Source organism: Perca flavescens, chromosome 6, assembly GCF_004354835.1.
Source record: "Perca flavescens isolate YP-PL-M2 chromosome 6, PFLA_1.0, whole genome shotgun sequence".
NCBI classification, from domain to species: Eukaryota; Metazoa; Chordata; class Actinopteri; order Perciformes; family Percidae; genus Perca; species Perca flavescens.
The window spans coordinates 17187612-17200745 of NC_041336.1; the positions used below are offsets into that span (position 1 = coordinate 17187612).

The 13134-nt window shown below is 36.3% G+C and overlaps 1 protein-coding gene across 1 annotated transcript; it reads right to left on the reverse strand.

Annotated features, from left to right (window-relative positions):
- Positions 1 to 2333: 2333 nt before the first annotated feature.
- On the reverse strand, positions 2334 to 5260 carry mrpl51 (mitochondrial ribosomal protein L51). Its single transcript, XM_028581064.1, has 4 exons — positions 5065 to 5260; positions 4761 to 4856; positions 3078 to 3185; positions 2334 to 2672 (listed from the first exon to the last, which is right to left on the reverse strand). Exons 2-4 carry the CDS (start codon positions 4849 to 4851, stop codon positions 2476 to 2478), a joined length of 396 nt encoding a protein of 131 aa, XP_028436865.1. The 5' UTR covers positions 4852 to 4856; positions 5065 to 5260; the 3' UTR covers positions 2334 to 2475.
- Between the last annotated feature and the right edge of the window lie 7874 nt (positions 5261 to 13134).

Below are 13134 nucleotides of genomic sequence, written 5' to 3' on the forward strand. Positions count from 1 at the left end.
CCTAGGATGAAATTACTCCGAACCATCACTTTAATAACCCAAATTAAATTAAGCACATTTGCATCATTGATTAATTTGTTAATGGTTTAATAAATGCTTTGTCAAAATATCAAATAGTAAAGAAAAAGAATTTCAGAGCCCAAGATGATGTCTTCAGCTTGCTATGTTAAACCAACAGTTCAAAATTATCTATGAAATGACAGCAGCACATCCTAATTTTTGAGAAGCTGGGACCAAAGATTTGGGATTATTTCTTGCCTTACATGCATGGAAGATGCAATGCATGCATGTATTTAATGACTTAAACTATTAATCGGCTATAAAAAATTGTTTCCAGTTCCAATTTTCTGTTGATTGACTATTGTTTTAACACTAATTTAAAGTTGGACACTGGACAGAATCACAAGTTCACTGCGGTCAGAGAGGAAACACCAGAGCCACCGACTTTTGTTGTGTGACCTGTATATACAACTTTATTAGCAAGGGAAGGAAGACTTCCATAAGAAACCTAATCTGGAAGTTGTTTATTACTCCCTCTCTCAGAATATAGATTTAACATTTCTGAAAGGAAACTGCATCTTCTCCAATGTGAGGAAACCACTGTATATGAGGTCTGTTTTAACTTGACATTATTGTGTGGCTGAAAGATGAAAATTTAAGGAAAATAATCCAAACAACTAGGAAAATGTAATCTGTTCTACTTTGTCCTTAGCGTGAATTCACAGGAAGTAGTGCTCTGTCAAACTTCCATAATTTTTTGCTACTGTTGAAATGTTTCTGTAATTGCAAGCATTCAATGACATTCAATGGCATCACATTGACAAAAAGAATGTCATCCTGTTCCTCAAGCAAAGACCTTTAGCTGATCGTCAGGAAACCTGTGCAGTGTTAACTTAACTGTTTCTCCAAATATCCTCCTCCTGTATAGCATTTCCTCTTGCAATTGCTCTTGTTGAACACTTGTGTTTTTCTTCCCCTCAACTGTGAACTTGTTGTCCTTGTGGGTCAAAATAAAAAAATTTTGTTGCTTTTTTCAGTGCTTTTGACAGTTTTTATTTTTTAAACTTACTTATTTCAATCCTTTTTTTTTTATTCATGGTCCATAAACCTAATATCTAATTTTTGAGTTAATACAAAGCAGAAATTATGAATTAGTTTGACTAATACTTAGGATCAGAGGATGTTGAGTGGATCACAGACTGGTACGCCAAAGTTTAGTCATATGTTTTGAAACCATTAAAAACATTTTTTCAAACGCTATAAAATTGAATATAACACCCAAAATGCAATGAAAGTAATACTTAATTTTACCTGTGAAGAATCTTGTATGGGTTCCATGAAACGTACATGCATCCATGTTATTTTTCGTCAATTTGGTTTAAATAAACCCATATTTCTGATATAAAAAAAAGACAAAAGGGCCATTGGAAGAATGAAACATACCAAATTGTGTGACCATCTTCAGGGAAAGTTCACAGATACACCATATAGCCAAAAGTATATGGACACACTTGTCTACATACTTTGTGTTGTGCTCACGTTGCATTTAATCATCTCATGACCACTCAGATTTAGCTTTGAAGAAGACTCTCTTTTTTTTTATACAACACACCTGTGCACAAAGCACATGTCCAAAAAAGAAACAAGTTTTTTAGTTTTGTATCAAAGAACTTGACTGGCTTTTACTGAGCTCTGAACTCCACCCCATTCAACACTTTTTAGAAGTGCTGGAATACCAACTGGGAGCGAGGCCTCATCACCCAACATCAGAGCCTGACCTCACTGATGCTTTTGGGGCTGAATGGGAGAAAATCCCTGCAGCCAGGTTCTAGAACATTGAGAAAGGTCTTTCTGGACGAGGAGCATATTGATGCCCTTGTTTTTACAATGACATGTCTTACATTTACATATGTTCAGATGTTTACTGTGCATATCTTCATATTGGAAAGACTAATAAATATATCAATTAATGCTTAAAAATTCTAAATCTCACTGACTTAAGTGCAAACTTGCGCATAAACAACTTACTCACCATTTATTCATTATTGTAATGGTACCTTTCATCCAGAGCTCCAGTGCCGCTATTGAACCCTCTTGTGGGTCTATTCTTAAATACTCAGACAAGACCATTGTGGCATTTGTCTACAACTACAGAACAAAAGCTGCCACCTTGTTGTTGTCTGGGAGCAAAGGGAATTTATGTTGGTTAGAATGAATAAAACAAGGCTTTTTTTTCCATTTCTCTTCCATTTTTAGGCTTTTATATCATGTATTTTGTGTTTGTCAGGAACAAAAGACAATTAATAAACAAAAGTACAGGAAGTATGCTGCTCTGAAACACACAAATCTTGTCTTTATATGAATATGATAACTTAAGAGAAAATGGCAACATACAGCACTTTGACAGAATGACAGCTAGACCTAAACAGTCCTTATTGGCTGGTCAGATGTATTTGCCAGCGTGGTTTGTTAATGTTATCGGTGTTTGCCAGTACGGTTGAAGCGTCTGTAGAGGAAGCGGATCCTCTTCTCCAAGTTGTGTTTGTCCAGAGTCATCATTCTATCTCCCACCATCTTCTTCTTTCTAATTAGACGCTGCAGTTCGTTCCCTTTGAAAGCCTTCAGCCAGCAGGGAGCCATGATCAGGTCTTTGGGATGAGCTTTAAAGTCCCCTGCAGACACAAAGTGAGGAAGTCAGAACAACTCAGCAAGGTACCATGTGAGCCAGGATGTTCAAGTGGTCTTGCATTTACATACACAATTTATACTTTCAAACTGCCTCCAAAAGACTCCTTCTGCAATTGTAAGCACTGCATTCACACTAACTGATTCTTAATTCTTCTAGAAAAATTAAGTCTAGTAACTAAATTCATGACCTAACACATGGCTTGGGTACTTTGGTTGTCCTATATTTACAAGAAAACGTAATCAGTTAAACAATTACATGAAGAGATGAATCCATATGCACTGTATATCTTAACGTTTTATTACATACTTAAAACAGTCTTCTTTTTACAAAGCCAACACATACAAATTCCACAGTATCAAATAGGCTTTAACTGGTTTAGGACACTTACCTAAGATGCCTATGTTATCATAAACTCCATACATGCTCCTCTTCTCAGTCCACCTGTCCACCTTCTTCAGCTGAGGGATGGCATGCATCCTGATCTGACAGCATGTGCCTGAAGAAAGCACATTGTTTCGTGTCAGTATTCAGTATCTTTTGCACATATACTACATTTAGTTGGCTGATTAATCGATTAGTTGATCAAAGTAAAATAAATCCCAAACAATTAAAAAAGAACATTTGTTTAAAGCGTAACTCTCGCCAAAATGCATCCAAGGGTAATTTTGTGAATGTACGTGAGTCAAACTTTAGTTCAAAAGCATATTTAGGACCGAATTGCCACTTTTAAGATTCACCTTATTCTCGTTTTTGGGTCAAATGGCCTTTTTAATGGGAGTGCTAAGGGCACTCTCATGCTAGTCTCAAAATAGCTATTTTCGAAGAAGGCTCAACACAACATGAAACATTGCTTGAGGTATCACCAGGGGCTCTACACCTTAACGAAAGCATTGACAACATTGTTTGTGTACCCAGAGTTTACTAAAAAGAAAGTTTTTGTGCAACTTACCGCAGCTGTTGTTGTTTCCGGCCGCAGCTATTTTATCAGTCAAAAACAATCGATTTCCGAATGCAACGTAACAGCGAGGAGAGTAAAGATGGAAAGCTCCTAAAGCTTAGTTCCATACAAATGCACGGATAAGTCGTTGTTTTGTCGTTAATGAAAAACAATATTGACCTCGTAGTTGAAAAAGGAGCCTCATATGGAGTCTGTTCATTCGGATATCGACTCATTTTGACTGCTGAGGTGGTAGTGGCCGGAAACAACAACAGCTGCGGTGAGTGCTGCAAAACCTTTTTTAGTAAATCTGTGTACACAAACAATGTTGTCAATGCTTTCGTTAAGTTGTAGAGCACCTGGGGATACTTCGAGCAAAGTTTCATGTTGTGTTGAGCCTTCTTAGTTTTTCAAAAGTAGCTATTTTGAGACTAGCATGAGAGTGCCCCTAGCACTACCATTCAAAAGGCCATTTGACCCCAAAACGAGAATACGGCGAATCTTAAAAGTGGCGATTCGGTCCTAAATATGCTTTTAAACTAAAGTTTGACTCACGTACATTCACAAAATTACCCTAGGATGCATTTTGGCGAGAGTTACGCTTTAAGTCATTTATCAAGAAAAGAATGCTAAATTCTCAAATTATATATCACTGTAAACCATAATTATTTGGGTTTTATACTGTTGTTCAGATAAAACAACAATTTAAAAATAGCGCCTTAAGGCTCAGAAAACAATCAATTTATTATGTTTTTAAAAATCAACAGATTAAAACAATAATCAATAATGTACATTTACAAGCCAGAAGCAACTTTAAGTAAACTGACCTCAGGTGATTTATTGTTTACTCTACTTCTCCTTGTTTACACCTGCAAATAGGGATCTAATTTTGATTTATGGTGTAGTTGTACTAGTTTTGGATCCGTAAGTGGTCTGTTTCTTGTGCTGTTGTAAGATCTACTGTAATTTCTCCTGGGGGCAAATAATCATTGATTTAATGGGCATGCCTATCATTGAAAAGAATTGGTTAAAAATGGCACGGACTGTAGGCATACAAAGTAATAATTTTGCTGCGGTACTGACACAAATCCAAACTGATTTAAGTTGAACATTAAAACCAGTAACATTACTCACCAGTAGAAATGGTCCTGGCTGTGTGTAGCAGAGTCGCAGCAGACTGACAGAAGGACGCTCCAGCTTTCAGTAACCCTCCCAATACAGCCATGTTTTCTACAACAACACAATAACTATGAACTTCACATGAAAGGTATTAAGTTAACGCAGGTCAAGTGGCTATTCGACACTTATTATTTATGCTTTCAACGTGTTGTCTGGTTTCTTTCTATCAAACACAGTTATCTTTTCTTTTTACATTGACCCTTAGCTTTAGCTTTAACTAGCACATTAGCTACATCAAATGCAATATTATGAACATTACCAGTTTCGATGCCCAGCTACGATATTGTGCCACCTAGATCTTTCGTTATTATTACAACGACGCATAAATTATAGCCTTACACGGAGATATAACGCTTAAACGACATGTTATTGAGGCTTCGACATGCTCTTAGTGGTCGACTCCATCTTACTCTGTGTCCCACAATGCGTAGCGCTGGTACCGTATTGTCATTAAAGCAGCGCAAAAACATCGTTTCGTATCACCTTATTTTTCACCCAGTAGAGGGAGATATTGGTAGAGGAGGACTAGCGCCCTTTATAAAAGAGGACAACGTCCGTGCATAGACATCTAATGACAGGAATGTTAATGATGCGATTAATTCGTAAAGTTTTGTCAATTTTGTCCCAAAATATGTCTAGTTGACCTGAAACAGTATAGGATAGAAGATATAGGTTGCACCACACAGGGTCCAAGTGTGGATGGGCCAACAAAATATCTTGTAAATTATAATATTTTTTAAGATATTATCACACAAATCCAATAGGGCTTCTACAAAGGCTAGGCTATTAATAGTTAAATAAACAAGCTAAGAGACTGAACTTTCCATGCTAAAAATTTGTTGTCATTTTATGATCAGGATACATACACACTACCTACATACAATCACGAAATTTGCACACAGATAATTTATGACATACTAGCCTACTAATACTGTTTTATTACTGTTTTTATTTTATACTATACTATGATATACTACACTATGAGTTTTTTATGCCATACTACACTGACCCATCTGTTAAACTCCTGAAATTTGCAGAGAGACACAACAGTCATTGACCTTTGATGAGTCTGCATACAGACAGGAGCTGGTTCTCTGGTGTGGTCAGAACAACATAGAGCTGAATGCTCTCAAAACTGTGGAGATGACAGTGGACTTCAGAGTGAGCCCCCTATCCCTGCTGCACATCACCATACTTAACAACACTGTGTCTGCTGTGGAATCTTTCAAGTGTCTGGGATTCACAATCTCTCAGGAACTGAAGTGGACGTCCAACATCAACACCATAAGGTAAAGGGCCCAGCAGAGAATGTACTTCCTGCGCCAACTCAGGAGCTTCCACTTGCCTCAGGAGCTGCTCTAACAATTTTCTCTGCAATCATTCAGTCTGTTCTCTGCATCTCCATCTCTGTTTGGTTTGGATCAGCCAAACAGGACAGACACAGACTGCCACAGACAGTCAGGACTGCAGAGAAAATCAATGGTGCCACCCTGCCCTTCATCCAGGACTTATTCCTCTTCCAAAGTGAGGAAATGGACTGAAAGAATCACCACACCCTGGACACAACCTGTTTCAGCTTCTCCCCTCTGGTAGGTGCTACAGAACACTGTTTACCAAAACAACCAGACACAATAACAGTTTCCACCCACAGGCTGTTACTATTATGAACACTTTACACCAGTCCATAGTGTCAGGATCACTCTCTGTGCAATAACCCTGTAACACCAAGCATCCACCTTACAAATAAATGTTATTTAATAGTGTTAAACAGATCATTTAAACATGTAAATATCGGTCAAATATACACTGTATACTGTCATACCTATCTCACATATATAAACAACCAGGTATATTATTATAACTATTTATTACAGCACCATTTGCACTTTTGCATTGCTCTATTGTCTTACAGTTTACAATCCTCATAGAGCTGATTGTTGTGTATGTATGTGCGTATGCAGCGGTGGAAGAAGTATTCAGATCCTTCAGTTAAGTAAAAATACTAATACCACATTGTAAAACTACTCTGTTACAAGTAAAAGTCCTGCTTTGAAAATGTTACTTAAGTAAAAGTATGTATGTAAGTATCATCAGAAAGTTCCAAAAGTAAACATACTTAATGCAGAAAAATACTTACATTTTAGAAACTGTAAACGATCAAAACAGTTCTGTCAATCACCTAAGTGTTTAATTGGCTAATTATTTCCACTGTACTTTTAGGCCTATTTGATTGGTAGTTTAATTTATAATAAAACATAACATTTCATAAACTACATGTGTTTTGTGTGCAAATGAAGTGTAGCGAAGTAGAAGTAGAAAGTGGCATGAAAAGAAAAGACTCAAGTAAAGTTCAAGTACCTCAAATTTGTGCCTTAGTACAGTACTTGAGTAAATGTACTTAGCTACATTCCACCACTGTACATATCAAATCAAAAATCAAAAACTTTATTTATAGAGCACTTTTCATACATGTAAATGTAGCACAAAGTGCTTTACAATTAAAAACAATTGACCCCCCATCACATAAATACATCCCCAGACGCCTACAGACACACACCCACCGACAACATCCACAGACACTGTCTCATACACACAATAAAACTAACATGTCACTGGGCGCAGAAAGGCTGAATTAAAAAGGTGGGTCTTGAGCCTGCTCTTAAAAATCTGAACATTCTCTGCAGCCCTGAGGTCCGACGGCAGACTGTTCCACAGACGGGGGCCGTAGTACTGAAACGACGCTTCTCCGTGAGTGTGTGTCCTGACCTTGGGAATAATCAAAAGGCCAGTACCAGAGGACCTCAGGGTTCGCAAAGGCTCATATGGTAAAAGCAGTTCAAAAAGATAAGAAGGCCCAACACCATTAAGACATTTAAAAACTAACAAAAGCACCTTAAAATCGATCCTGAAACACACAGGGAGCCAATGCAATGATCTTAAAACCGGTGTAATATGTTCCCGCCTTCTAGTCCTCGTCAGCACACGAGCGGCTGAGTTCTGTAACATTTGAAGTGGAGAGATACTCTTTTTGGGGAGACCAGAAAGCAGGGCATTACAATAATCAATACGACTGGTGATAAAAGCATGCATCAGCATCTCCGTGTTGGCCCGGGAGAGAATAGGGCGTACTCTGGCTATATTTTTGAGGTGATAAAAACCTATTTTAGTTGTATATTTGATATGTGGGATAAACCCAAGCTCAGAGTCAAAAATGAAGCCTAAGTTTTTCACTTGTGATGATGGATTTAAAGAAAGTTCCTGTATTTTGATTTTGATTTTGGGTTTCTCTCTCAGGGCCTCCGGACAGATAATCAAAACTTCAGTTTGGCATGGTTAAGCTGTAAAAAGTTCTCAGCCATCCAGGATTTTATATCTGAAATACAGTTAAAAAGTGCATCCATTGGACATGTGTCGCCAGGAGGCATGGAGATGTATAGCTGTGTATCATCAGCATAACTATGAAAATTGATTCCATGCCTCCTTATGACACCTGTAAGAGGGAGCATATACAGATTAAAAAGAACAGTGCCCAATACTGATCCTTCATGAATTTTTGAAGAGCATGTATCCATAGTTACCGTAAATGTTCTGTCTGTGAGATAGGAAGCTAACCAATTGTACACAGTACCAAATAGACCGACCATGTATTTAAGTCTGTTTAAAAGAATAGTGTGGTCCACTGTGTCGAAGGCTGCACTTAGATCCAGTAGCACCAACACTGAGAGTTTTTGTGAATCAAAGTTAGACCTGAGGTCATTTAAAATCTTCAGCAAAGCTGTCTCTGTACTGTGATTTTCCCTAAAACCAGACTGATGATCGTCAAGGATTTTAAAATTATTTAAAAATTCATTTAGCTGAATAAAAACAAGTTTTTCTAAAATTTTACTTAAAAATGGTAAGTTGGATACTGGTCTGTAATTATTAAACACATAACAATCTAAATTGCTCTTTTTCATAACAGGCCTCACCAACGCTGTTTTAAAGGCAGCAGGGAAGACACCCGTTTGAAGAGAGCAATTCATCATGTTTAAAAGTTCATCTTTAAAAAAGCTATATAATGTTTTAAAAAATGAATTTGGGATTGGATCTAAAGCACATGTGGTGGGTTTTACTGTAGAGAAAACTCAATCAAGCATCTCAGCATCTACCAGGGCAAAACTATCCAGTGTTTCGTCAGGTGAGAGTACACGTTCAGATGCAGCTAAAACCGCCTTTTGAGAAGATACAATGCTACATCTGATAGTATGGATTTTGGCTCTGAAGTGGTCTGCAAACTCTTCACAAAGAGAGTCTGTTGAAATTCTCTGTGAGAGATTAAAATCAGGTTAAGTAAATGATCAATAGTGGAAAATAGGACTTTAGGGTTATTGTTATTGTTGTTGATTATATTAGCAAAGTATGTGTTTCTTGAAGTCCTTAAGGCCTTATTATAAATTTTCAGTTGCTTGCATAATATTTGATAGTTTATTGTTATTTTATTTTTCCTCCATCTCCTTTCTGCCCCCCTACAATCTATTTTCAGCTCTTTGATTTCATTATTTCTCCACGGGGGATTAGGTTTCGTCAATACCTTTTTCGTTATTAGTGGAGCAATAGAATCAAGGCTTAATTTGAAAATGTTAAAATGTTCAATAATGAAATCACAGGGTGCAGGTAAAATCAAAGGCGTACATATGTATATGTATGTATTCATATATATATATATATATATATATATATATATATATATATATATATATATATATATATATATATATATATATATATATATATAAACTTATATCTGTACATAGTAGCCAAATGTTCACAGTATGTTTACCTTGTCCAGCTTTGTTGTCCTTGTTGTTAGCCGTATGTCTATTTCTGTGTACTTTCCCTGTAAATTCCCTGTATGTGTTTACACTTACAGTAGTACATACAATCAGGGTAAGTTCATTCATAATCATACACCTATATACAATCCGGGGACATAAACAACGTACAATTATGAGACAAAAACAACTATACTGTATATAATAATAATTTATACTTATTAATCCCACAAGGGAAATTACAATGTTTTTCACTCTGTTGTTATTATACACATTACACACAGGCCTGTATTACACACACACATGCACTAATGGAGAGATGTCAGAGCAAGGGGGCTGCAGCAGTCAGACAGGCACCCTGAGCAGTTCAGTGAGGGGGCTGGACAGTCAGTGCTTTACTCAAGAGGAGGTGAATTCTTACTTACTTACTATACTATGACTTTTTATGAGATTTTTACGGCGTACTATGACTTTTTATGACACGCAATAGCATGACTTTTTATTACATTTTTAAGGTTTTAAGGGGCATTAGAAGCAAAAGACAAACGTTATGGATATGATGGATTTCATTGCGAAGATGGATGTGGTTTCATCGAATTTCAACATGCAAATTTTGAACATTGATTTCATCTATATCACATCTATGACTTTTAATCACTTTTGACATACTATACTATGATTTTTTATCACTTTTTTCAACATGCTATATTATGACTTTTTTATACATGCTATAGTCATAAACTATGACTTTTAATCACTTTTTTCAACACACTATACTGCAACTTTTTTTAAAAGATTTTGAGGACATACTATACTATGACTTGTTATGAGATTTTTACGACACACTACTGTGACTTTTTATGACATACTATATTATGACTATTTTACAACTTACTATACTCTGACTTTTTATGAGATTTTTACAACATACTATGACTTTTTATGACATACAATACTATGACTTTTAATGACATACTATGTTACAGGCATATGCTTTTCACAATAAGAGAATCCTTGAAACAGAAAAACAAATGGCAAAGATAGGTCTGAAATGACAACCTTCAGATTGTGGAACAGTTTCTCTTCCAACTGAGCTATAAGGACTCGGAAAAGTCAATTCAATGTTTCAATTAATCTCAAACTTCACAGAGTTGGTTGACATCTGTGAAGCAGGTTTCAGGCCATTAATGAATAGATACATGTATTTAACTGTACTTAACTAACTGACTTTTTATGACTTTTTTGACATACTATACTATGACTTTTTTATGAGATTTTTTTACGACATACTATACTATGACTTTTATGACTTTTTTACCACATACTATACCATGACTTTTTTATGTCATACTTTTTTTGACTACTATACTATGACATAGAAATAAGATGCTGTGTCTTAAGTCTTTGTCATGCCTGGAGAATGACAAATACCTTAACACAAAGCAAGCATCCTATTTTTATGTGATATTTCAAATAGCTTACTGTAGACAAGCACATCACATAATGTTAAATAAGCTATTTGTTTTTTGGTTATTGCATAAACAATTCACTGTTGATTGATCTGTAAAACATTGGGGCAAGACTTTCCTCCTATATATTTATAAGTTTAACCAAAAAAATGGACTTCAGTCATGGCTGCTGTTCAAATGATCACATTTCATATTTTAACTTGCATTGTTTTGATGCAAGGGAGGAAAACAGAAAATAAGGTAAGTCATCCCTTAGACAGTCAATATCTTGGATACATTTTATGCACATGTAGTACAATTGTGTATTATTTTATTTTTACATTTAGCCTTGTTATAATGTATTTTTCAGTTGGAGAACATCACATTTGCAGGGTTTTAATTAGTGAGATCAGCTGTTAAACCTTTAGCTGGGATGAAAACATGAAAACTTGCAGACATCCATTTATTTATTCTCTTTCACTTCATACATACCCAAACACATGCACACACACGCAAACATGCACACACACACACAGATACTTTCAGTCTTACTGTTACAAAGCGCTGGGTGGAATATTTTGTCATTTTCAAAGAAGCAAGTGCAGCAAAACAGATCTTTGTCTTGATTTCGTTTTTACTAAGGCGTCAGTGAGTGTGATTCCATTCAACTTTAACAAAACAATACTGCAGTAGCCTTTGCATAGAAGAGGTCCTGCCTTACTGTAATTGTGCTGTGTTTGTGTGCACCTTTAATTTAATCTGAATTCAAATAATGCTACAAGACAATGTCGATTTTTGGCTTTACAATTGCAAAAACCTGTTGCTGAGATACTTTGGATCCACATTCATCACAGATACACAGTCATGTTTCCGTCTGCAACTTCACAGCGCTGAACATAATGTTGACTTAACACAATTTTAAATATTTCTCAGCAGAGCAGCACTTTTCTAATCTATGCTCTGCTTCCTCTGCCAGTAAAACTCGGTGGAACATTGCATTTCATCACCTACACATATGTATAATCATATCAGCTATTGCAATTAAACCACAGCAGTGTTACAATAAGTCAGAACTCCTGAAGCCTTAGTTTTCTCAAATATTTGAGACTAAAAATTGTGTCTGTGGCAAGAGCAGATGTAATACTTAATCAGAACTTGACGCAGGAACAAACTACTCATATGTTGAACTTCTACAGAAGCAATCTGATTTGACTATTTTCCAACTCATCCTATTAACATAATCATCTGCATTCCCTCAAGCTCAAAGCTCAATTGTTTCCATATGAGGGGCATTTTCCTTCACATTACCTCCACCTCATATTCAGATACAGTGGAGGTGATTAAACATCAGCTGTGGGAAAGACCACTTCACAATGAGTGACACACACATGCCCCCAACACTGAGCTTCACAGATACAGTTTGAACTGGGTTTTTTGTGTGCGACAAAGCCACAGCAAAAATAAATATGACACAGATTTTAATTTGTTTGGCATGACAAGGAAGTTCTGGGTGGGATGAGATGAAAAAGATGTAAGACTTGTAAGACTCGCCGTTGAATGGCGTCTCCACAAAATGAAGAAAAGCAGTTCTGTAGTTTCACCCACACATTCTCAGGTGTATCTATCCATCTGTGTGACAGTCTATCCCTTTATGTGTCTTTCTATGTATCTATCTAGCTGTGCTAACACACAGGTTTTCCTTTTTTAATTACAGTTTGTTAACATTTCTACAAATTAAATTTGAAAATGCAAAATCACCTGAAATATGAGCTGTTATATATCAATGTAATTCTTGTTTTTTAATTGTACCTTTTTTTACTGAAAGGCAGTCCTGTGTCACAACCCAAATCTTTATAGATAGATAGATAGATAGATAGATGGACTGTGTTTTATATTGTCCTCAATTGTCTGTTTATACTGTATACCTGCCTCCACTAATAACCCACAGGAAGAGTTATAGTTGTTGACAAACACATTGATTCTGTAGTTGCACACTACATGGGCAGCATGATGGCCCAGTGGTTAGTGCTGTGGCCTCACAGCAAGAAGGTTCTGGGTTCAAATCCAGGC

What these genes read in the sequence shown, in the direction of transcription:
- mrpl51 (XM_028581064.1), bottom strand. Translation starts at nt 4,851, where the DNA reads ATGGCTGTATTGGGAGGGTTACTGAAAGCTGGAGCGTCCTTCTGTCAG. An exon ending in AGCCAGGACCATTTCTACTG is followed by an intron (nt 3,186 to 4,760) that starts GTGAGTAATGTT and finishes TGCTTTCTTCAG; the next exon opens with GCACATGCTGTCAGATCAGG. An exon ending in TGATAACATAGGCATCTTAG is followed by an intron (nt 2,673 to 3,077) that starts GTAAGTGTCCTA and finishes TTGTGTCTGCAG; the next exon opens with GGGACTTTAAAGCTCATCCC.